Source organism: Pteropus vampyrus, unplaced genomic scaffold (assembly GCF_000151845.1).
Source record: "Pteropus vampyrus isolate Shadow unplaced genomic scaffold, Pvam_2.0 Scaffold37, whole genome shotgun sequence".
In the NCBI taxonomy this organism is placed as follows: domain Eukaryota; kingdom Metazoa; phylum Chordata; class Mammalia; order Chiroptera; family Pteropodidae; genus Pteropus; species Pteropus vampyrus.
The window spans coordinates 7,106,809-7,133,201 of NW_011888818.1; the positions used below are offsets into that span (position 1 = coordinate 7,106,809).

Here is a 26,393-nt window from a genome sequence, read left to right on the forward strand (position 1 = left end):
GAAGAATGGGAAACAGAATGAAAGGCAAAAAAGAGAGAAGCAGAAAAATTAATAACCAACTTGATCCATGTCTGTTAAAACCACTTAACCCTTTATGAAATCTGAATATTTAACCTGTTATCTCCCTCCTTGCTCAACATTAAAATGGGAAACAGCATCCATAGAAGCTAAAATCATAGCTCTCCAGGTAGATTAACCCACCAGGAGCACAAAGGGGCATTGGAAGAGTGTGCCTCTAATTGGCCATAAACAATTTTCCCCACTGGAAACCTGTTAGGATACAGCAAATGGTGCACGTACACCCAACCTTCTGAAGTTTCCTTATTATTACTGCAGCAGGCCCCCAAACAAAAACTTATCTAGTATAAAGCACCCAGCACATTTCATTTAAGAACTGAGGGCTTCTGAGTCTCCAGGCTGCTGAGCCGCCCTTTTGTTTTGTTTAGGAGTGTAGAAAAGCTGTGTTTCAGTGGCGTCACCTACGGAGCAGGAAGTGCATTTCCTACTAACTTCGGGATTACCAAGAAAGCAGACTTTTCTCCAAAGCATACATGGCTCTTATTTGCTTCATCTACTGCCGAGCCTTAAATCCAGATATAAAAAGCTAAATCTAAAAATCAACTAGCTTTGCCCCTTGCTTACTTCTGCAACCAAAGGAGCATCTATCTGGTAAAGAGGAAGTCAGAGCTAACCAGAAATTGAAGCTTCTGAATGGTCAATTCTGCTTTCAAGCCTCAGGCATCTTGATACAAACACAATTTACATCCTAAACAATGAACTCCAGTTTCTAAGGCAACGCTCAGCTACTGGCCACTTCTGAGAAAATGAAATTCAGAATCCCTATGTATGAATGGCTCGGGGAAGTATACATTGAAAGGTTGTGTGTTGGGATTAAGAGAATGGCTTGCAGAGTCACATTCTTGTGTCTGATCCTGGCTCCAAAATTCTCCATCGGTGCCACCATGGGCACATCATTGAATTCTCTCAGCCTATTTCTTCCTCTGTAGACAGAACAGTAGAACCTAACTCACAGAGTTGTTGTGAAGATTGTACATAATACTCACAAGGTGCTTGGAGGAGTGAATGACACATAGTATTCAAGACGTCCTAGTCAGCATTATAAGTGCTTCTTGGCTAGGCTATCAAGAAATTAATTTGGGAGCTCCAGAAGTCAACTGTCCTGGTCTGGAATGGTTTAGCTATAGCCTAGCTAAAGGCAACAAAGAAAAGAGGTGACTTTTGTAACTTAATTTCCAAAAAAAGGTTTTCAGCTTCTTCATAGGTAATGTGGAAATTAAGATCTTATAAAGAGAAATTAAATATCTGTTAATAAGCCCTATAAAAAGGGCCCTTGCCATTTCTAAGGATGAGCACTTCTTTATTTCTCCAAAGCTGGTGGTGATGGAGAGCGGGAGTAGAAGGGTGTGGTGCTGAATGCTACGGAGAGGAAACTCCTGCAGTCTGAACGCAGGGGCTGTGGAGAAGACCAAAGTAAAAACCTAGATGGCAGGGTCCCTGTCCTAAAACCACATGCTACCATTTCTTTTAACTCAAACAGAAAAGATTTAGACTTCTTCCTCCCTATCGTCCACTCTCCCAAACAACCATGTTCGTCCTTTGAAACGCACATAACATGTGAGCACATGTGCAGTCTCCGAGTTCCCCATTAGACTAGGGTCGCTATGAAGGCAGGGACCGGGTCTGTTTTGCTTTCTGCTGCAGCTCCCAGGCCTGTGCTGAGTGAATGCATGAATTTTTAAGAATGGAACATTTGTAATTCACAAATTTAGCTTTTCTAACATGTAGCTTCTCTCTTGGGGTACATAGAGAAGGAATGCATAGCCCATAGGGTTTGTTTTACAATATCTTGAATGATTTTAGGTAATATTAAAACAAATCACATCACAATTACAAATGTACCCTTATTTTTTCCCCCAGGAGGCTCCTGTTTACAGTAGTGCTAAGAAGTATAACTAGTTTATCTAACTTAGAATTAAATGGGTAACCAACTAGTTTCTTCAGAAGTGAATGGACAATGAAAATGTGGCATTTTCCATTTTGATAAGTCAAAGGGGCTTAAGATAGACTATCACCCTTTAAACCACCATTTCACACTGACACAGGTCGTTCGTAGCCTTCAGATAAAAAAAAACTTTACCAGTGTCCGGATCAAGGCACCCCCACTTTGTCTCCAAATGGCTTAAGTCACAGCCTGGTCTGGTAGCACAGCCAGGAATTCTGGAACCTAGATAGACTAGCTCCTCTGGGATAGATGGACTGATTTCCCAAGCTAACTGCTGGCCTTCATTAAAAGTGACTCCACATCTCACTCCCTCAGGTGGGCAGGACACTGCTCTTCCCCTAACCTGACACAGACAGTGGATGTCTATTATAGACTCTGGCCAGCAATAAGCCCTGTCACATAAGCCAATTTCACAGATCTGTTATTTCTACTTAGAAATCCTTTCTTGAAGAATAAAAAAAGAATGACTATATTTCTTGTATCATTTTAGAACTACAAGGTTTAATTCTGTCTGCTCTCTTCTTCACAGTGACAACCAACCACTAATTCATTTGGTTTCCTAGAACATACGCTGCTTCTTAAGTGTCTACTCAGTGCCTTTTAGTATGTAATGTTTATATTAGGTAGCTACCAGCTGGCCTCTGTGCCAGAAAATTGGAAAATATAATCAGTGGCAATGTGGGAAATTAAGTGCATTTAGTTTATGAAAAATACACATATGACAAACCTGTGGAATTATGAATCTGAACAAATCTGTATAGTGCTGTCTTTAAAAAGAAGACAAAATTTTAAAGTACTTTTTTTAGTGACCAGAGTGGTGCAGAGTCTGAGCAAGAAGAGAACACATGCAGTGCTGAACAGGGGCCTTATGACTGGTGGAGGGCTAGGGCTCTTACCTGTCACTGTACACAGACCTCTCAAAGATCTGTACTGCTTTCTTGGCCTGTAAGAGTTTCTTAGGGAATGGCTCCAGCTGTACTTTCAGACGGCTCAAAAAAGAAAATGTCTGGAATGTGAAGGACCATCGCGCTGGCTCCCGGTACATCAAATCCAGCAAGTTTCCAAGATTTTGGGTACCACAGGCCTACAGGGAAATTACAAAAGAGAATTTCCTAGAAGGCACGTTTACTTCATGGTGTTTACCTTCCCTTTCCCCCTGCAGGTTTACTAATCAATGAGAGAAGCAATTACAAAAGTTTCCTCCTACTAAAAAGATACAATCACATCTTCCAGCTTAGTCAAAGCTACAACTCAAGGAAGAAGTTTTCCTACCTTGTTAGACAAGAATCTGATAGAGGGAGATGACATGCCACCTTCAACATACCAGAGAAGAGCAGAGGAAGCAGCACATATAGAATTAGCACATTACTGATTGATGGGATGGTGGAGTCTGTCTGAGGGGGAGTTAATCATCAAGAACCCTCTAAAACTCTACTTGGAAACAAAAATTTCCATTGTAATACTACGTTGCCTCCCTTTTGAGCCTCCTTTTGTGGTAGTTCTTTATAAAACTTCAACCCAAACAAGAAAGCAACTGATTATTTGAAAATCCGACCAACTAAAAAAAATTCTCTCTCTCTTAAAGAAGGGCTACAATTTGTTAAACAAATGAAACCCTCCCCCTCCATTCTACAGATTTTATGAAAGGCATCTGAAGACCCACTTATTCGGCATGTGTGGGACACTCAGGTGCCCCGAATTCTTTTCTGAGCTCTGCCACTGACTCGTGCAAAAGTGAGTTTTGTGCAAAGCACTTTGGGTCTGCATTCACCCAGTCATCGTTAACTGAAGGCCTGTGTGGATAAGGTGCTACATGGGCTAGGTGCTGCAAGGGGTACAGAGAACAAAACTAAGATTTATTTCCATGTACACTGTACTATGTTAGCTCATTTAATCTTCAGAACAGCTTCAGGTAGGTACCTACCTATAAGGTAGGAACTATTGTTATGCCCATTTTCCTGAGAAAATCTACTCAGAAAGGTGAAGTAACTTACTTGTCCAAGGTCTCATGATGAGTAAGTACTGAATGGTGACTCAAACCTGGCTTCCTCTTACTTCTTCATTCTAATATTTCTCCATATGAGGCGAGCAATATTGGTTCTCAAACTCAAGGAGTTCGCAATGCAAAAGAAAAGATATAAAGAGCTAGAATATAAGGCAGAACGTGTGATGAAGGGGTGCTCACATATGGTAGAAGGAATCTGAGGAAGTTTCTAGAAAAAAGTAGCATTAAGCTATGTGGAATGATACGTGGAATCTTCACAGATCGAAATGGGGATTAAGAAGAAAGTACTTCAGGCAGAGACAAAGATATAGGAGGGGGAAAAAGGTTCGATAACCGTGAGTGCTCCAGTTTGGCTAAATATTACCCCTACATTCCAAACAAGGGTCCCGGCTTTTTGGAAGGCTTCAGTAGGAGCAGTGTAGGTAGAACAGAGTGGATCACAAAAGGATTTCCCTCTTTCCAATCCCCCAAACCACAGACCCACACCAGCTTCACAAATGGCCTTTGGCTAAGAGCTGGAGGTAGAAGCAGGGGGACAAATTCTAATCTACTGGAGTCCCTGATGGTGTCACTAGAGGCTGTAAGGAGCCCTCAGTGTGTGGTACAGTTCCGAGACTTCACAGAAACCTGCTGAATGTAATGGGGCACTGTGCTGACAAATGTACTAGGTTGACTGGGTGGAGGCTATTTTACCAGTAGGCTTTGGGTTACCAAAGAGAGACTGTTCTGGAACAAAAAACTGCACAGGGGCCTACATAGTTTCTGAAAAACACATCTCAGCTACAGAGAACAGATGCAAACATCGCTTCAAACATATTAACAAACAGAGGAATAATCATTGGATATAAAAATATTCAGCAATTCAAAAGAAGACCAATATGTGTGCTCAGGACACAGCCTCTCAGAAGACAGCTGTTGCCAGAAATGGGAAAAAACAGAATTTCAATGAGATTCAAGAGACTGCCACATTGATAAGAACATGCTGTCATAGAAAAGGAGCAACATGAAAAGAACATTCTCAGAGAAAAATGCAATTGCCCAAACAAAACACCCAGTGAAGATAACTAACTAGCAGACTGCATACTGCAGTAAAACAAATTATTAAATATCATACAAAGAGTGTCAGCTCAAGAAATTCTCCCTAAACTAAGAGGGGGGGAAAAAAAGCTGAAAATTATGAAATGAATTAAGACATACAGGTTAGAAGGAGAGCCAATATACATTGTAACATAGTGATAGGGTTGGGTTTTTATTTAAAAAAAAATTTTTTTTTTCTTTTTCTTGCTTTACTCTGGAAAGACACATCAAAATGTAATGCCACCTATGCTTCACCTCACTGCAGTTAATTAAACTTTGAATCAAACAATTTTCCGAATGGGCTAAAATAATCTGCAATTTTACAACACCTGCAGCTCAGACAAAGCTATCTAACCAAGGAAACAATTTTCCTTCTCATATGACAAGAGTCCAATATACAGAGGTGAAATGCCGCCCCTAACAAAAAAAGAGGTGGACAGAGGAAGGCCACTTGTCATAGGATGTATGTCTCCCTCACATCAAATTTCACCATCACTGAGAATCTCTGTATAATAGAAACACTTCGTAGCTCTAGGTATTTAAGAACAGAAATAAAGTTTAAAACCATGGACAACTAGGAGTTATAACCAGAGGTAACTGGTCAGATTAAAAAAAAAAAAAAAGCTAAAATCAAAGAAAAAAATTAAAGAAAATTTCTGAGATGCAAGACTTTCTACCAGAGAAATTCACTGAGTACCAGAAAAGATTCTGTATATATTTACACATACAGCTCGCAAGTGCACACACATACCCACAAATGGGACCTATCTTGGCAAAATGTAACAATTCATAAAAATAAACCAAAAACCTAATGAGGGGAGGAAAACACAAATTATTTATACATATAAAAAAAGGATGAGAAACATATAACAGTTTTCCATGACAGAAACTACCTTTTATATTCTAGAGCAAAAGACATTTTTAGACAAGCAATCACTGAGAAATTATACCACCCACTTACCTTTTCCGAAAAAACATTTCTTTAAAATATATTTCAATCAACTGAAACATTAATCAAAATAAAGAATTAAGAAACGGGAAGATGTGGTAACGAAAAAACAGTGGTCAATGATAACCAACAGAACAGAGTTAGGTATAAAGTCACTATTGTTAATGTGGTTAATGGGTTTAGTCACAATTTCTAATGTTAAAAGGAAATTCCATGATGTTAAAACATTCTGGAGTTCTAAAATTTCAGCTAATTTCAATATACCTGAGGATGGAGTCTGGAGAAAAAGGTAATAAAAAGCAGTGGAGTTCCCCCCGCCCCACAGAGACTCCATTAAAATCATTGATAGGTTTAAATATACATATTTTTAAAATTTAAATGTTTATGGTTAGAATAAAAATAGTAAATTTGCCTTATGAATGAAAAGGAGAAAAGTTCAAATACAGTGAAAAAGAAAAAAAGGAGGTAGAAACATAAAATAAGGTGGTAGGATTATTAAACATAATCATAATAAAAGAGAAAAATTCCCAGGAAAGGCGAACTCTAAGACTGGGTAAAAACTAAAAATCCTGTTCATAAAAGAAACACCTAAAACAAGAAAACCCTAAAGCAAGATGACATAAATTGATTGAAGACAAAGGGACATAAAAATCCACCAAGTACCAGATACAAATAAAAAGAAAGCAGATGTGACAAAACTGTATTAAGAAAAAAGCATTAAATGTCACAAGAGGGTTTTTTATACCAATAAACCAATAAAGACTTCACAAAGAGGTCATGAATCTTTTTACATGGAATAATAAAGCTTGAAATATATAAACACAGAGCAAAGCCAATAAAAATACAAGGAAAACTGGACAAAACAACAAAAGCACAAAACTTTAGCACAGTTCTCTTAGAATTTAACATAAAATGTAGACCCATGAAATGAGAGCTTGGAAGATAAGACTCTAAAAAATTTTTTTTCACATATCTGAAACTGGGTACATCTTAAAATGTTTGTTAAATTAAACTTAAAAGACATTTTGATTATTCTGTAGAAATGTTATTAAATTCATGATGTCTCACAATGACATCTTAGAATTTATAAAATACATCACAAACGCCATACCTTACAGATAATATATGTTCTTCTTAAAAGTCCATGGCATATTTACCAAAACTGATCATACATAAAAATTGATCATATATAAGACATGAAGAAAAACCTCAGTAAGTTCTCCCAATTAGGAATTATATAAGCCACACTGTCTGACCACAACAAAGTAAAATTAGAATAACAAAATAATGCACACACAAAATCTAATCAGAAAATGTGAAATCTTTTAAAAATAATTATTGGGTAAAGAATAAATCAAAACTATAATTACACACAATTTAGAAATCTGAGTTAAAATCTTAAATATCTGTTGGGAAGATGGGGCCAAAGCTTATCTCATAAAGAAAATTTCTAGTTGCAATTGTTTTTATCAAGGCCAAAATAAAAAAGAGAAAAAAGAAAAATACACAAACTAATCGTTCAAACTAAATAGCTTTAAAAATGAAAGAAATTCTGAGAAAGACATGGATAAATTAAAAGGCAAAAATAAGGCACACCCCCATAGAGTTAAAAAATAAAATCCATTAACTGGGTTTCTTTAAAGGACAAATAAACAATCATTTATCTAATCTACCCTTCCCAAAATATTCACACAAATAAGCAACATAAGAGAAAAGATACAATAATTCTGGATACAGAAGAGTTAAAAGTATAAAAAAATAAATGTACTAATTTTACCCTATTAAATTTGAAAATCTCAATAAAAGCAATTTTCTAAGAACACAAAATTATCAAAATTGACTGAAGAAGGTTAAAAAAAAACCTGAGTATTTGAGAAAGAAGTAGTTATCCAGTAAGTATTTCCCCCAAATAGTACTAAATCCATATCTCTAAAAATTATTTCTATCATACCTTCAAGGAATAGATAATTCCTATGCTAAAAACAATGCAAAACTTCTCAATTTTCATAAACCCGATAGTAAAACCTGTTAAAAGTGTACACACAAATAGTAATACCAATCAAACTTATAAATATACATGCAAAATTCCAAACATGTTAGCAAATTAATGGAACAGTACACTATGACTAAAAGGGTTCACTCTAGAAATGTGAAGATGGCACCATTTATCAAATCTGACTAAGAAATTAAAAAAGAAAAACTTACAATTACCTCACTAGATGCTAAGAAGGCTTTTGATGAAAATTCAACATCTGGTCCTGATAAAAAAACAATTAATATCCTAGTAACAGAAAGGTCCTTCTCCACATGGTTTATTGAAATGAAAAATCACAGAACTTAACACATATATCTCTAGAGGTAATTTCATTAAAGATAGAACAAGATAAGAGTGACTATCATCACTGCTATTATTTAATATTGTTTTGGAACTTCTACCCAATGAAAGAAAACAAAAAAATAGAAATGAAGTATGGATATTGGAAAATTCTTACAAATGATTAGTAATTACAAAAGAGGTAAACAAGTGAAATAAAAAACATAAACGAGAATTAAGTCATATGACAAATACAACAATCAGTTGCTTTCCTTTAAAATTAAAACAGCAATAACCAGTGTGAAAAAGATGAGAAAACAGAAACCAGTCACAATAATGACAAAATACATAACCACTCAGGAATAAACTAAACAAGACTATTAGTGGGACAAATAAATAACTATTTGGGAAAAATTAGACTCCTATAACTTTTTATTTTATTTTTTGAAGATCTAATTGGCTTTATTAAGTGATTGTGAATCAAACAGCATCCCATCTAGCAAGTCGAAAGACACTCCCTAGACTCCTGTAACTTTTAAAATAAACATAAAGAGTAAAACCATAAAAGCAAGAGAAAGAAACACAGACACACGTTTTTATAATCTTGGTCTGTTAGAGGTCTTTTTAAATTTAACATCAAAGGCGGTAGCTATGAAGAAAAGACAGATTTGACTACATAAAGACTTATAAGTACTATATGGCAAAATACATTGTATATAAAGATAAAAATGACAAACTGGGGAAAATAGCAGCAATATATGACAAAGAGTTAAGATACTTATAAGTCTTATGAAGTTACTGCAAAAATTTGAAGAACTCAATAGAAAAAAAAAGCAGGAGGTTTGAATAGGTAATGCACTGAAGAATATTAATAAATGGCTGATAAATACAAAAAGATGTTTTCACTGGTAATCAAAGAAATGTAAAATAAAACTACACACAATTTTCTTGCCTCTCCCATTAGCAAGGATGAAAAATAATAATACCCAGTGTTGCTAAAAGTATGAAGAGATTGGTACAACTTTTCTGAAGGAAAATTTTGTAAAACATAGGTGTCAACAAAACACATAATTTTTGCACATCAAAATTCCATTTTTAGATTACCCTAAGAAAATAGGGATACAAAATTTAGCTATTAAAGAGAACAAACATGTAGCTACAAGGATACTCATTATTTTAACACTGTTTATAATAGGGAGAAATTAGAAAACTAAATATTCAAAATAAAAGATGGGATTAGTAAATGATAGTATATTATTTTGTCAGTATACTGCTACCATTAAAATGATATTACTATGAAAGGAAGACTGTATAACAAGTGACATGCAGAGGATAATCACAATTTCTGTTTTAAAAAAGTATATATGTCTTATATATTTATGTAAGTGTATTTTCTCTGTAAAAAGAATCTAAAAGGACAAAATGTTAATTAACTGTTTTACCTCTGGATAATGGAATTATGGGAGTATCAGTTATCTATTGCAGTTTAACAATTTATGCCAAAAATTAGTGGCTTAAACAAAAATATCCATTATTTCAGTTTCAGTGGGCAAGGAATTTGGAACACAGCTTAGCTGGGTGGTTCTGCCTCAGGGTTTCTCATCAGGTTTCAGTGAGGATGTTGACTGACGCTAAAGTAATCTGAAGACTTGACTGGGGCTGAAGGATCCACTTCCAAAAAGATTCACTCACGTAGCTGTTGGCAGGACTCAGTTCCTTGCTGTGTGGGACTCTTCACAGATTGGGATGCTTCATAACATGGCAGCTGGCACCCCCAGAGGCAAAAGTGATCAGAGAACAAGACGAAAGATACAATACCTCTTAGGACCTACCCTAGAAAGTCACATTGTTACTCCTGCTACATTCTATTCACTATAAGCAAGTTACTAAGCCCAGCCCACACTCAAGGGGAGAATTAAGGTCCATCTCTCCAAGGAAAGAGTATCAGTTTGTGGACATATTTAAAAACCCCCACAGTAGGTGATCTGTGGCATACATACTCAGAAAAAGATACATAACTTTTTTTTAAATGGAAAAGTTAATTTCACAAATATTTACAAAAAGACGATTAAAAAAACAAATATCCTCAATAAGCATAATGTGCCTGCCAAAAAAGGTAACACAATCCTGAGTTGGAATAATGGAAAAATGGCACCCAGAACAAGTTTGATGATATTGTGGACCATTTAGATTACATACAGAATGTCCCGTTCAGCTTACAGTACCATTCTTAGGAAATCCTAAATTGGAAAACTAACTGGAGCTCATCCCCTAGACAAAGTTACTTTAGAATGAGGAACAGTCAGAAGGAAAAATGGTGTCTCACTTGAAAGAGTGAAGACCTGAGGGGGAGAAAGGGCAGACAAATCATTGCTTTCAACTATATGAAGAGCTGCCATGTGGGAAAGTTAAGTCTTAAAAGGTAGAACTTGAATTAATGAGTTGGAGTCACAAGTATGCAAAGTGGCTCATACAAGAACAATCAGAGCTGTTAAAAACCAGAATGAGCCACTCAGTGAATGCTCCCATTGGCTGCAGGAGGCATGGTGTTGCCACTCCCTCAGCTACCTCTAAGGTACATGTCCAAACTGGTCCTTCCCTACTCACGCTGATGTGGCTGGTGTTGAAACCAACCCTACAGTCTTTCCCCAAAGCAGCAGACCTGACACTAGGGCCTAAGCCACAGGCATAAATGAAATGTACAGTGCTTGGCACAGTATAAATGTTAGTTATTATATCTGCACTGACTCAAAGTGTGACAAGGTGCTCTCTAAGGTCCTTTCCAATTTCTAAAACTTCATAAATAAGTTAAAATCACTATAATTAACTGCTGATCCTGATGGTCAGCTTCAGTAATATACTTAAGGGCAGGAATGACAAAATTAATCTTCAAAGCCAGATGGCTGGACATGCTTTGGGAAACCACACAGAACAGAGGCAGTCACTTTTGTAGACACATAAAAAACCACGAAAATCAAAACTAAACATATTCAAACAAGTCATATCCTCTCTGGTATACGTGGTCTGCTTTCTGGAATGAAGGTATTTTAAAAAGGAGACTCAAACTGGGCTACCTCACCTACTTGGAGCAAATTAGATTATTACAATTAGTTTACTCACCCATGCCTGCCAACTACCCACCACAACTGAAAACTTACTTTTTGCGTGCCAGCAGCCTGGACATTCTGCCATGTTGCTACAGGTTCTGTAGCTACGTGCCATTCTGGGTAAGTTTTCGTGAGTAACTTCACAAAGGTGGACTTTCCCACAGCTGCAATGCAAACAGCATGTATTGGGACAGTTCCCAATCAGGGCTAAAGGAAAAGCCAGCTATTAAACTCTGCCCAACTCAAGGGAACATGCACTGGTTTTTCCAATTTCAAAACGCAGCAGCCATACCACTGTCAGACTGACGATGGGTCAGGCCATGCCAACCAGAGTTACCACAACGAATGCAGGCAACAGGGAGGGGAAACACCCCTAAGATTTGATTTGCAATTTTAATGTCCTAACATCCCCGAGGCAGAGTATTTAATAACAGCTAAAATGTAATAGACTGTCAAAAGTAGATAAAATCAGCTACATTAGTTGTAAAGCTTGAATCATAGTCCTATTTAGTCTGTGACTGTAAAAATTGCAAGTTTTTCAAGATAGAAAACAAAGATTATGACCCTCATTCATTCAACAAATCTGACCAATATTCAGGGAGTGCTACTACATGCTCAGGACTGTCTGGTACAACGATGAACACAGGATGGATTCTGCCCTCACAGAGCCTGCATGGAGATAGATACTAAGCAAACACACAAGCAACTAATAACAAATTGTGTTAAGTGCTACCAAAGAAAAATTTAGGATGGCTTTAATATAGCTCAGGAGGTCAGGGAAGGCTCCTCTGAAAAACATCTGAGGTAAAATCCGAAAGATGAAGAGTTAGCTAAGCCAAGGGTAGGGGAAAGGTAATCCAGGTAAAAGGGGCAGCATGAATAAAGATCGGGAAAAGCGAAAGTACTAGGTGCACAACAAAACAAAAGAGAAGTCTGTGGCCTTGAAGAAGCCAGTGCAGCTAGAAGTCAGTGAAGGAGAAGAGTGACTCAGAACATGTGTGGAGAGGCAGGTAGACAGGGAGGCCAGGGCCAGGTCACGCAGGGTCTTGTAGCCATAGTAAGAAGTTTGAATCTATTCTAAGGGCAAAGGCAAGTCAGCAATGATGAGTTTTAAGGAAGGAAATGACAAATTTCCATTTCCTTTTTAAAAGATCACTCTACCAGCTATGTAAGAATGGACTGGTACAGAAGTAGGCGGACCAGTTAGAAGACAGTAGCTTAAACCAAGGTGATGGCAGAGGATGTTAGAAGTAGCAGTTGCTCGGAGAAATTCTTTGGAGATGAAACCAACCTAGTACCACAACATTTAAGTTATCTTTTCCCATTTACACCAATGTCTGGGTCCATAGCTTCCTGAACTTCAGACTCAATATTCAAGAGCTCTCTAGACATTTCTACTTGGATGTCTCACAAACACCTTAAAGTCAATATATTCCCTAAATGAACGCATTACCTTCCTCACCAAACTGAGCTTCTTCCCGTATCCTAGACCTCAGGGTATGGCAGCACCATCCACTCAATGTCAGAACTCCCTTCTCTGCCAGACTTCAAGTGACCACCAAGTGCTTTTGCGCCTGCCTTCTAAAATTTCCCCACCTGTCCTTCTCTCTCTTCCCATCTCTTGCTCAAGACAAGGCTCTCATATCTCTCTTGCCTTCCAACTCTGGCCTTGCCCTCTTCGATCCATCATTCATACTGTAGCTATGCCGAACACAAAATTACATTGCTTTAAACTCCCTATCACCTTCATGACAAAATCCAAACCTTTAGCATGGTCTACAAGACACATCATCATCTAGCCCCTGCATACACCTGTCTGGCCTCAGCTTCCCTTCAGGTATTCCGAGCTTCTGTTGGACCAAACTCCTTGCAACTCCAATCATGCATGTCCTCTGCTGGAAATGTGACTGTGCGTATGCTTTCCCATTTCCTGATTCACTTCCTCTCCTCACGTGGCCAATTTCAACTTGGTCTTCAAGATTCTGCTCAGATGTACCTCCTGTGTGAAGCCTTTCCAGATCCTGACACCTCTAAACTGAATTAGCTAATCTTCCTTTATGCTTGGCCTTGTGTTCTGCGTAAGATTCCATTACTGCCATTGTAATTGCTCCTTACAAGATGGGGCTCCTCCAGGGCAGGATCCAAAGCTCTAATGACCTGACTGAATGAATAAAACACTTAATAATTAACATTAATTTTGGTTCCCTCTGAAACCCATATTCGTTAAAAACCAAAAAATGAATACTAAGAGTACATTTGCAATTCAATCTTCTCTATCAGAGATGATCTTTCTCAAGTTCTAGCCTTAGGAGGAACCCAAATAGAACCAAGAGAAGGGAGGCACCCTTCCAGTCAACTCTATCAGCCACTCACAGTTACTGATCGGGAGTATAGAGATGTCTCAGCAGAAGAGCCCACACATCCAATATGTGACATTTATTACACACCACTCCAACTTCTCTCTGAATACACAGGGTAAGAACAAACACCTTGAATCTATGCATTTTGTACAGTCATGCTTATCTTTCAGTCCTACCTCCACCCAACTTATGAGTGCCTCTGCACATTTGCTCAGACTCAGCTCTTCCCACACTTCAGTGAATAAATGCCTTCCCTTGCTCTTCTAGGCTTGTGTCTAAATCCTGTCCCCTACATAGCCTAAGGTCCCATCTCGTCCATGAAGTTCAGGACTTTAGCTCACACCAAATTCCTACCATACTGGACAGCTGAATCAAACAAGAACTGCCTATGATGTATTTAGCACCTAATTGTTTTGATTGTTTCATGTCTTGATTTTGGTTTCCTAACAGGATCTGAATCTCTAGGAGTGGGCCCTAGGAATTCACATTTGTAAAGTATACCCCAAGTGATCCTGATGCATACTTTTTTTTTTAATGCATACACATTTCGAGAATGGTATCCAAAACAATCTGATCAAAGTCAACAGAGGTAGTTTTTTAAAAATATATATTCCAAAACCACATACTAGACTACTAAATTAAACACTCTGTGCTTCTCAAGGTAGGAATTATAAATTGGTTGAGTTTATATATCATCAGATACCTGCCTACGCTGAGTAGCCCCTAGTTTAAAATATCTGGCACAGATGGTCAATATTTAGATTGCCGGTTGCTGATTAAGTCTAAAACATGGTCCCTGCCTATCAGCTGAAAAGCTATTTTAATTAATACAAAAAGAAGAATATCATTGAGTTGTTAGCTGGTTGGGGTTGAATGAGTGTTAGAATAACTTAAATTTTTTATAAATTAAAAAAAATTACCCAAGAAGCAACGGCATATGGAAAGGGCCCTGTTTCTACAGAGTGCTGACTTTACCTCTGAGATCAGACACTATTAGTTCATCAAAGGGCATTCAAGACTCTCAGAAACCAACTCATGCCATTTAAACACACAAAACCCGGAATGCCAACAAATTAGATGTAATGGGAAATATACAGTTCCAATTACTGGAACAATCACACTAGGGCAACACCCCCATCCTGCACCCAACTCCTCATTCCAAAGCTTCTAGAAAGCCAGTTTAGTAATCAGAAGCTGGCTTCAGCAAAGGACGACAGTAAGTGGCAGTGGAAGGTCCTAAAAGCTGTGCCATCCATGAACAGGGCGCCTAAGTCACTTATCACAGGGTAGTATTTCTTAAATTGCATTTCAATCCCACAGGTATGGAATAATTATTTTAAAAAATGATTCAAAGTTATATGTTTATATTAAAACTAGACACAGCAACTGTTTTTAGTGCTGCGATACTTGACTGTAATAGTTTTTCTTCCTGCTTGGGTTTTGACTATGTGTGTTCTTTTTAAAGACAAATGTTTTCAAGTGTTCCCAGGGGCTGCCCAGTGATGATGGCAATGGTGTTGGCTGGTTCTCTACTGCTACACTGGCCTCCTCCGAATGGCCAGAACACTCACAGTCACCCAAAGCTACTCTTCAACACTGGGCAAATTGACAAATTCCTCCCTTTGTCTGGTCTCTATGCAGAACATCAGCCTCTTACATCATTATCACAATTTAGTTAGATCCCAGCTTAACTGTCATCTTTCGATATACTTTTTTCAATATATAATTTTCAGGTGTACATTATAATTTGACATCTATATATTCTATTGTGTGATTGCCACCTAGAGTCCAGTTTCTTTCAGCTACCATATATTTGATCCCCTTTACCCACTTCACCCTCCTTACTATATTTGACTCCCTTTACTTTGTCTACCTCTTCCCTCCTCCCCTACCCTCTTCCCTCCTCCCCTACCCACTACCCTCTGGTAACCACTAGTCCATTGTCCATGTCCCTGACAGCCATGCTACCCTGAACAAGCCCGATCCCGTCTGATCTTGGAAGCTAAGTAGGGTCAAGCCTGGTTAGTAGTTGGATGGGAGACCACCTAGGAAGACCAGGTGCTATAGGCATTAAAAATAAATAAATAAATAAAGGGTTGTAAGCTGACAAGGTCCTTGCAATCTGTGAGGTCAACCAAGGGTTGCCTTGTCTAAAAAAAAAAAAAAACAATATAGTTTTTAACATCATGAAATTTGGCGGGGGGGAGGGGTGGTAATCAGATCTCAGGATCAAATTTTCTCTTTAGGGTCTTGGCTATCCTTGTACTTTATTATATGTGCCATGACTTGAAAAGAGCTGGGAGCTACTTTCTTAGAACATATTACTTCAACAAGTTGATTTTTATTAGCACCAGGATTGTCACTCCACAAGGTGGACCAAAGAGTTCTGCTGTTAATGCTCACCTTTTCCTAAGTCATGGTGTTTTCCTCCCACAATTTTTTTTTTTATAAACTACAATGCCTGCTATAACTACATTATGCTAAAATCTAGTAATATGATAGTATCTGATGTAACAGCCAAAATAATATGTTATTTTAAATTTAATACAGTTGTATTTCATGGGAGCCACTTAAATTTACCATCACCTCCAAGCATTTTCTTCTAAATAAGATGAAAAACATGGGAAAAATCCATTTCCAAAACATTTAACCAAGAAGCAAACAAAAACAGTAAATATAAAACTGTCTATCTTTAAACAAAAAAATTCTTCAAAGAAAACTGAAGTCTTTATTCCAGAAACTTCATTTGATGCTGCATTCATTCACTCAGTCATTCAAATCAACAGATGTTTACTGAGTAGCTGCTAGGTGCTATGTACTATAACTAAAATGATGAACTATGTTGAGGTCCTGCCCTCAAAGAACTATGTTCCAACCCTGAATATAAGTACTCAGGATCAGACAGGCTGAGCCCACAGGCATTTTGGTAATAAAACTTTTCAAAAAGCACTCAGCAGGCTTAAAAGGAATCATACATTTTTCCGATTCCTTTTATTTTCTTTTCATGGGAAAACAAGAACAAAAAAGGTCCCTCATAGCTCCTAGAGTGCAATCTAAACTCATACTGGTCATCATGAGACCCTTGCTGATCTGGAATGCCCTCCTCCCCCACTTTTCCCACAAGTTGATTCATCCCTTCACTGTTGCCTTCTTGAACTCTCTCCAGCTCCTTCATCCCTAGGCAGAGTTAATTATTGCCTGCTCTGGTTTAACAAGGTATTACACTGTAATTATTTGTTGACTCATCATCACTCTCTCCAGTTAGACTGGGGGCTCACTTTTTGAAGACACAGACAGACTTTATTCCCTTTGAATCCTGGGTATATAGCCAGGTACTAAGAATGGAGATGGATGGACAGAATGAGGTGAATCACAGAAAGGGAGACTCTCATTTACAATGTTTGGAATAAATAGGTCTTTTTCCCCTGGAATTCTTTGCCCAGTTGTTTATACTCAATAAAAGATTAGTGACCTTAAATCACTAATCTTGAATGCTGAAAGAAAAATGTTATTAGGGAAGCTCTCCACTGCTTTATGTACAGGTCTCCAGACTGCAAAGTGTAAAAGCTTCCTCTTCTCTGGTGGAGTCTTTAAACTTAAAGCAAGAATGGTCTGAGATGATTCAATAACAATATTTCAAACAGCGCTCCTTTCTTCAATTTAGGTTTGTGATCATAAAATAACTGGTTTTGGAAAGCGATACTTTCCTTCAGTGAATACACTTGAAAATATAGGCTAGGTATCTTATTTGTTGGATTTTAAGGGATTCTAGGTACCAAGCTTTTCACTTTCAGTCACGCATGGCCTATGGCTTCACAACTCATGCTAGATGCCATGAGTTGTTACTTCAATGATCCATTTCCCATATACATGCTGCTGCTGTCTACACCTGCAGGACCAGATTAAGAGACTCAGAGCAGTACGACTACAAGAAAAAGCCACTCTAAAGATATCTAACTTCACTTAAGACAGGGGTTCACCTTCTCCTGTTCAGATTTCCTGACGAGGTATTCTTATTCTGATTTGTTTGGAGATGCCATCTATAATTAGAGAATAAGATAACTCTTCATTTGATTGTAATAGCAATTTAAAATATTTCCTCTGTGGGTAACAATGACTAACTTCCACATGGATATCACAGCATAGGATTCAAGCATCTGGTGAACACTGAATGAGTACAATGGGTCAGGCAGGGGGTTATGCTCATGACACAAAGATGAATAAGACACTAAGTAGCCAACCTGGGGAAGATGTTGAATATGCAAACAATCTCAAGTGCTGCAGCAGTTGTAGGTACAAAATGTTATGAGCACACAGAGGAGGCAGTGACTAATTCTGTCTGGGGAGAGTCATCAGGGTGTGTGGGATGATGGAGAGTAATGAGAGATAGAATTAAAGAGAGCCAGATTAAAGAACCCCAGTCACCTTCTTATTAGTCATATTTTCCTTGGGCAATTCCATTTATTTCCAAGGCTTCAACAACCTGATGGCCTGTCCCAAGTATTTATTTTGTAAAGTACTTTGTACCTCCCTGGGCTCTGAGGACAGAGCTTCCTTTAGCGGCATTTCCCAAAGTACAGGACAGAACATCTTTGAATAACACCATGAGGCAGGTAGCAGGACCTTTCCTTCTCACTCCTTTCCATGTTTCTGATTTGGTTGGAAAAGCACACTCAGCCATGGTGACTGGTCTCACTTTAAAATGTCCACAAAGTCCACGACCACCAAGTCCAATGGGTCCTTAATGCTGCCCAGCAATTCTATATTTCTCCCCTTCACTCACTAGATACTTGATATCTTTTCTCTCCTCACACTCACTCTTAGCTGATCTTTCTTCCTATTTTACTGAGAAAACAGACACAACCAGCAGACCTGCTATAAGTTCCCACTATACTTACTCGAGTCAGTACTCATTCACTATGGTCCCCATTATTAGAAATAAACTGCTAGCTAAGACCAACCTTGCTTCACCTGGGCTATAGGTTCCATTTCTTCTGGCTTACTAACATCACCCCAGCAATTCTACCCTCTCTCCTGTTTTACCAAAATTTTCCCTCTCTACCAGACCCTTTCTACCAGCTTACAAATATGATCTAATTTCTAACAACAACAAAAATTCCTCTTCCCCTTTCAGCTACCACCATGTCTCCCCTGTCTAGGAAAACATCTAAGCAGTTGCTTAACCCACTATCTCCAATTCTTCACCTCCCATTCTCCTTCAACCTGTGCCAGATTTTCACCCCTACTGCTCCTAAAAATTGTTCAACTTCACCCAAGAGCTCCATTACCAAACAGCATTACACAGTTGATCATGGCCTCCTCATGAACACGTTATTCACTTGGCTTCTAGGACAGCATTCTCTTTCGGTTTTTCAGTGATCATTCCTTTTCAGTCTCTTTTGCTGGTTCCTTCCCATCTCCCCAATCTCTTTAACATTTGTGTGTCCCAGGGCTTAATCCTTTCCATCAACACACAGTCTTCTGGCTTTAAATACTATCTACATTTATAACTCCAGTTCAGGGAGACTCAACTCCAGGCTCATACAACATCTCCTACTCAACATCCCCACTTAGATATCTTATAACCATATAAAAACCTAACCTGCCTAAAACCAAAATCCTGAAACCACTCCCTACCCCATCTGTTCTTCCTATTCTCAAGAAAATCGAAATTCCATCTTTCAACTTATTCACTGACTCCTCTCTTTATCTCACATTCTACATGTTAAATCTAATTAGCCCTACCTTAAAATGTAACTGGAATCCTATCACTTCTCACCACCTTCTCTACTACCACTTAGTCCAACTTATGAAACTCACCATTGCAATTACCTCGACACTTTCTACCTTCAACATATCAGCCAGAGTGATCTTTTATAATCTAAGTTAAATCATGTCACTTGACTGTTCAAACTTTCCAGTAGCTTCCCATCTCAAACAGAGTAAAAACACATCATGGACTATAAGGCCTATACAATCTGACCACTCCTTACCTTCTGACTTTGTCTCCCCCTTACTCACTCCACTCCACCAACGATGGCTTCCCTCCTGCTCTTTGAACACACTTTCTACCTAAGGGCCTTTGCCCTTGGTCTTCTCTCTGGAAGATTCTTCTCCCAGTTATCCACATGGTTCACTCTTTCACCTTTTAGGTTTTTTGCTCAAATGTTACCTTAAAATGAGACCTGTTTTGACTACCCTATTTAAAATTACAACGTCCTTCAATCTCTCATCCCTGAATTTTCTCCATCACACTAATTACTATCTAACATTGTTTACTTTGTTTATGTTTCTTGTCTCTCTCAACTTGAGTTCCCTGAGAGCAAAAATATTTATTTGTTCTGTTCACTGCCATATCCTCAAGGTCAAGAACAGTGCTAGCATGTGAATGGGGCTCAAAGGGTTATGAATAAAATAAATTTTGTTTGAATGAACAAAATAAATTCAGTTTACTGCTAGTATGTCATCAATATTCAACAGTTGCTAATCCCCTTTTAGGGCTCACACCGTAGCAGGTAAAAAGCATTGTCAGAATTTAGTAATATTAAACTGAAATGTTTTGCTCTCATTCTGTTTTTTAATTACTTTTAATTAACGATACTGGGTTTCTATATGCTCTTCTAAGTTATTTTTAACTTATACATGTTTTTAGGTCTAAAAAGTGAGTTTCTCCTAAGAAAAACGTTAAGAAACGATAGTGGAACTAGCAGAGAGACATGGCAAAAATAGTGAAGTGGTATTTGAATGACTGAACTTTAGGAACTCTCTTCGGGTAGAGTTGCCAGATAAAATATAGGACACCCAGCTAAATTTGCTTTTCAGTTAAATGATTTTTTTTTTCACCGTATGCCCCAAATTGTCGCATGACACGCACTTGCACTAAAAAATTACTCGTTATCTGAAATTTTATTTTAAATAGGCATCCTCCTCCACCCCCAAATCTGATAACCCTCTCTTAGAAATTAGACCCAGAATTAGAAATCTGGGTCTAAGAAATTAGACCCAGATCCTTGTCGCTTCCATTTCAATCTATCCGTACAAGCTGGTAGAACTCTTGTCCTTCTTACGGACTGTGTGGCTTTTATGGAGAGAACTGAGGGCCGAGGTTCTAAAAATCAAAGAGGCACTGGCAAACCGTGCACTTTGGGAGGGGAAAGGCCCTGGCAGCTCAGAACAAGCAGCCCCGCCGCATCAGACCGGGGGAGGAGAAAAGGGAGAGGGGGAGGAGGGGTTCCGGGCCCAGTTCCATTCCCAGCCTCTCAGACACCTACTTAGCCGAGGCCAAGGCTGGGCAGCCACTTTCCGGCCCTTACCAATGTTGCCTTCGATGGAGAGCCTTCGGGGCCCGCTCCCCGCGTGCAGACCCCTGGAAGGGCGTACGCCCTCGAATGGGCCCCGAGCCATGGAACTGGAGGGTACTCGCAGCAACCTCAGAAAAAGCCTGCCTGCGGTCATCCCACCCACGATCCTCGCAGCTAACACTTCCGCCGAGAGCACTTCCGCCCCCAGTAGCTCCGCTCACGCAGTCTGACGGGCCTCAGACGTCAGAAGACCACCAGGCAGGAAGTAGGTGGGGTTGAGCTGACTTGGTGGGAGGGGCCAAAGAAACAGCTCTGTTCTCGCGATGTTTGTAGCGAGCGTTGTGAGAGGAAAGTAGCTGGCGGTGCGGAAGAGTTTGCTGATAACTGGAGTTGGAAGGGCACGATCAGCCCCTTCGGATTTGTTCATTGGACAAATAACATTTTAAAAGAAATATAACAATTCCATCACTTTCGCATTTTTTTGTAACTTTAAAATAAATTTTATAACTAAAGGCAAATAAAAATAATTGTAATTTTAAATGAGATTTCTTTTTTCTAGGTGTTTATTGTCTGGTTTTTATTCTAATATGGGATGAAATTGGATGGATTTAAGTAGGAAACTGACGTAATCTGATAATGTACACAAATTAATTTTTTCCCATTCCGCGTAACTCGCAGTCCAATACTGGCATGTTATTGCCTAATCAACAAATTAGTTCAATTACACCCCCACCTCTTACTTTTTCTCTTGAATGAATAAACGTTCACTCAATCGATTTGCATAGTAGCCAAAAATCCCATTAGGATCAAGTGGGTAGAGACTCGGAAGTGCCTGAAACGCATTTGAACTTGATGGATTGGGCTCTTGGGCGTGAACAATGGCGGGGCGGGGGTGAAGTGCGGGGCGGGGTTGGGGAGTGGTGGGGATTCTGAATGGGATTTGTGAAACGTGGGGAAGAGCCAGGTTGGAGAGGAACTTGCTAGTGTATAAAACGAGTCCTGCTGTCGGTGGAGAACTGCTGTACAGAGGGGCAGGGACATTTCTGACCTTCTGCCATTGGGTGAGGCCCTGACTGTCTTTGTCCTGCCACACTCCAACTTCTTAACGACCTCAGAACTAAAGATTGATGGAATGTTGTCAGGAGGTGCTTCCATCTTCCACGCTTAAACCGCAAGAGTCAAACCAGAAGTCAACAGGCAAACTATTCAGGCAGCGATCTTAGAGGTGGGAGCTTTTACGAAACAGCGCCTTGGTTGCAAGAGAGTGGGGAGGGGTCTGTGGCCGGGACACCTGTCTTGAAGCTGTTTGTAGAGCAAGCGCAGGCAGGGCCTTTTCCCTATATCAATGTTTAATATGGGATGGTTGAAGTGATGTTTGTATATTAAACACATTGTTTTAAAAAATAGATTGTAAATTTATTTAAGGTAACCTGGGTGTAAGGCTAATGGATATTGGAGCTGTTAAAGTCTGTCCCATGCCCCATTCCCACTCCCGCAGCCACTTCTGTATAAAAATAATGCTTACATTTCTTTATGTAAACTCAGACTTGGAAACTATTCATCACAAAAAGTTTGAGAGGCTCGCTGCACCCCCAATGTCTAGCTGCTTCACTGCCCTCAGAGTCTTTGCAAAGGTTAAATGAGTAAGTTGTCAGCAGGTTTATGTGCCGAAGGCAGCTAACCTGCTCCTAAAAGTTAGAGCTCCTAAAAGTTATTATTCTTTAAAACTTTATAGTGAAGTATAATATGTAGTGAAGAAAAGAGCATATTATCATTAAGTGCACAGTTTTATGAAATTTTCACAAACTAAACACATCCCTGGTATCTGGATTCAGATCAAGAAATAAATTATTACCAGCATCCCCAGAATCCATTTCCCCGGCCAGTTACCAACAGCCTGAGTTCTAACAGCAGACATTAGTTTTGCCCGTTTCTTATGTAAATGAAATCATATAGTAAGTACTTTCATTCAACATAATATCTGTGAGATCTATGTTATGTATGTAGTTGTTCATTCATTTTCATTACTGTATAGTATTTCACTATGTCACTATACCATAATATATTTTAACCATTCTATTGATGGACACTTGAGAGTTTCTAGATTTGGGCTATTATGAATAGCATTGCTGTGAATATTGAAAACGTCTTTTGGTAAAGTTAAGCATGCAGTCCTCTTGGGTATATACTTGTGAGTGGAATTGCTGTATGATGGGTTATTTGTATGCTCCGCTTTAGTTAATATTCCCTAATAGTAGATAGTTCTATAGTGTTGTACTATTTGACACTGCCACCAGCAGTGAGTGAGCACTCTGGTTGTTCCACATTCTCTCAATTGGTAGTGTAAGTTTTCTTTTTTTTTAAATTTTATTCCGCTTTATATAATGGCATCTTATTGTAGTTTCAATTTGCATTTTCCTGATGATTAATGAAATAGAACACCTTTTCATGTATTTATTGGCCATTTCAATAACCTCTTTTGTAGAGAACTTGTTCAGTCCTGTGCCCATTTTCCTATTGATTGTCTGTCTTTTACTTATTATTGTTATTATTCTTTATATATTCTGGATATGAGTCCTTTGTGAACATTTTCTCTTACTCTCTTCCTTGCTTTTAAAAGCTTTAACATTTTTTGATATGTAGTGTAAAGTAAGAAACTAAAATGTCTTTGCCCAAACGCCTATTGGTTATCTCAATATTAGAAATGATTCTATTACTCTTTATTTCTTTATGCTTGTTTTATTATGTTATACCATGCATAAAAATTCAATATGTTTCTTGGTCCTAATTCCAGATTCCCATGAGAGAATCTGATTGGCTCAGCTGTGCCCTAAAGATAGGGTCTCATTGAACGAAATTGAGTTTTGGGGCCACACCCCTGTGCATGAGGAAGGAGGGTGATTAAATAGATTATGAGCAAGAAAGATACCCCAAAAAAGGCAGTGATCAGTTTCTTCTGGAAGCAGTAAACAGAGTGTTGGCCAGAAGACAGTAAGTAGTGGCTTGTTTGTGAGCAGAATTACATCCCACTTGCCTGGAGGAATGAGTCTACTTCCTGTTCCTGCGGAATTGTCAGATATCTGCCGGAGTTTATAAGAGTTGATTGGCTTATGTGGACTCTAATTATTCAGCATCCATTCCTTCATCTAATATTTGCTGAACATCTGCTATGTACCAGGCCCTCTGCTTAGTTCTCTCTAAGTGCTGCTCTAAAGGAATTACTATTTTCAAATATTTGTAACTACAATGGTGACAAAATACTGACCCATATTACAAATATGCTATGCAACCATTAAAAATGGGGAGATAAACATACACGAATGTGACCTTGACTTTCTTCTGCTGCTTGGATGTCTGGTCAGTTATATTCTCATCTCATCAAAGATATTCTAACATGCTAGATTGGGCTAATTCGAGTTGGAAGCTGGTTAAGTATGCTTCCAGCATTCCCTCCTGAGAGGGCTCTGAGTTAAAGGTGGCTAAAAGAGGACTTGGTGTGAGATTTGGAAAGCAGAATGGGAGTCTCAACCACTCCCCTGGAGAGATCTCCATTGTTAGACACTGTGACAGACAGATGTGCCCACAGAGATGCCAGCTAGTCCTCAAGTCTTTAGTGACTCCTCTCTGATCAGCCTACAGTTCATTCCAGACCTTCGCTTCCCCAGCTCCTCCCACCTTCCGGCAAAGTCTCATTCCTATAATAACTCCCTTATTTCCATAAGGCTCCTGGTGGCTCTGCTCCCCTGAATGAAGTCTGACTGATATACCTTATCATAAAGGGAAGCACACAGGGAGGTGGTTAAGAGTGTGGGCTCCGGATTCAAACAGCCAGGGGTGAAGAATAACAAAGATAATCCACACACAGCTTTTAATATAATGCATGACACACAGCTACCACCCAAAAGACGTTATATAATAAGTAATGGCTCCTTCAGTGCCTGAGACATAACTTCTATTTATCTTTAGTTGACTTCCTGTTGGATTTCCACTTTCCTCAAGCCATTGTAACCAATCCACTGAAGAATTCTAGGACAGCACTTCTTGAAGTGGGGCATGATTGGGTGAGGGAGGGAGGGGAACTACCGGTCAGCCTTCCCTTCTTTCCCCATATGGAGAGTCCAGTATGCCCCTCTATAGTGGGCGTGTCAGTGCTCCACAGCTCCATGGGTCCCTACTTGCACACCTGCCCTCCAACCTCCTCCCCGTGCTTTCTCTCCCAACAGCCATGCCTGCAGCTCTTCTTTGCGGGACTGCCCTCTGCCTACTGGAGCCCTTTCCCTGTTCAAGAAGAAAGCCTGGGACTACATTCTTGGAAAGCCCAGCTCATAGGCTTATTATACTACAGAGCTCCCTGGGGACCAGGCTGAAGCTATGCCTGAGAGTGCTGGGCTTCCTCTCCTTTCTTGTCCTGCCTTTCCCATTCTGCTCACCAGTTTCCCCTTCGTGCACTTCCTTAATAAGTCACTTGCATGTGAATCCTCACTTTAGGATCTGCTTCTGAGAATCCCTTTCTAAGACATTAACCCTCTAGGGCTTTTTGAATATATGCTTCTCCACCTCACCTTCAGAGGGAAAGTGCAGAGACGGCAGAGGAGGAATGTCTGACATTTAGGTCCCTGCACTTCCAATGGGCTCTGTTGTCTCCAAATAGGTGTGTCTGGGAAAGCTCATGGACCTTTCAAAGTTGGATCTGCCCGGGATCATCAAGGATGGGACTTGGCTAGGTGAAGAGAGTGAAGGGTATACCAGATAGAAGTGAGGATCTAGTTCCACCATGAACTAGCTGGGTGATTGAGTTAACTAGTAAACTAGCTATAAAAAAGGAAGGATACTAGTATCTGCCTCATAGGGCTATGATGAGGATTAAATGAGGAAATCCATGTAAAGCCCTTAACCTAGTACCTAGCATATGGTAGGCACTCAATTAATGTTAGCTTTTATTATTGTCCCTTATTTTCTTATAGTACTTTGTGGGTGCTTCTATTTCACCTCAAATTATTGTCTTGTATGTATGTATCTGTCTCTCACTTTATATAGTGAGACCCCGATGGGCAGGAGTCATCTTTGTGGAATACATAAACCCCATGTGGGTAAGGCCACATGGGGTTGATGTGGGTAATTGTAGATGCCCAAAATTCTGTAAATACTTGTGAAATTAAACAAAATTGACCAAGGGCATGAATGGGAAGCAAATGACAGAGAGAGAGAGAGAGAGAGAGAGAGAGAGAGAGAGAGAGAGAGAGAGAGAGAGAGAGAG

At 39.1% G+C, this 26,393-nt stretch overlaps 1 protein-coding gene and 1 pseudogene across 5 annotated transcripts in view; one reads left to right on the forward strand and one right to left on the reverse strand.

Moving 5' to 3' along the window:
• Nucleotides 1–21,389, reverse strand: part of DGUOK (deoxyguanosine kinase) — a 30,399-nt gene extending 9,010 nt beyond the window's left edge. Inside the window, exons 1-3 of one of the 5 annotated variants that reach the window (XM_023529478.1) lie at nt 21,149–21,389; nt 8,266–8,312; nt 2,920–3,107 (exon numbers count right to left, since the gene is read on the reverse strand). In XM_023529478.1, coding sequence (XP_023385246.1) covers nt 2,920–3,107; nt 8,266–8,312; nt 21,149–21,290 — 377 coding nt within the window. In that variant the 5' untranslated portion in view covers nt 21,291–21,389. Of the gene's footprint in view, nt 1–2,919; nt 3,108–4,017; nt 4,858–8,265; nt 8,313–10,060; nt 10,193–11,526; nt 11,640–21,148 lie in introns of those variants that run through there. The other 4 variants (XM_011358137.2, XM_023529481.1, XM_023529479.1 and 1 more) reach the window with 4 other exon arrangements.
• Nucleotides 15,787–15,905, forward strand: LOC111738404 (annotated as a pseudogene).
• Nucleotides 21,390–26,393: the final 5,004 nt, after the last annotated feature.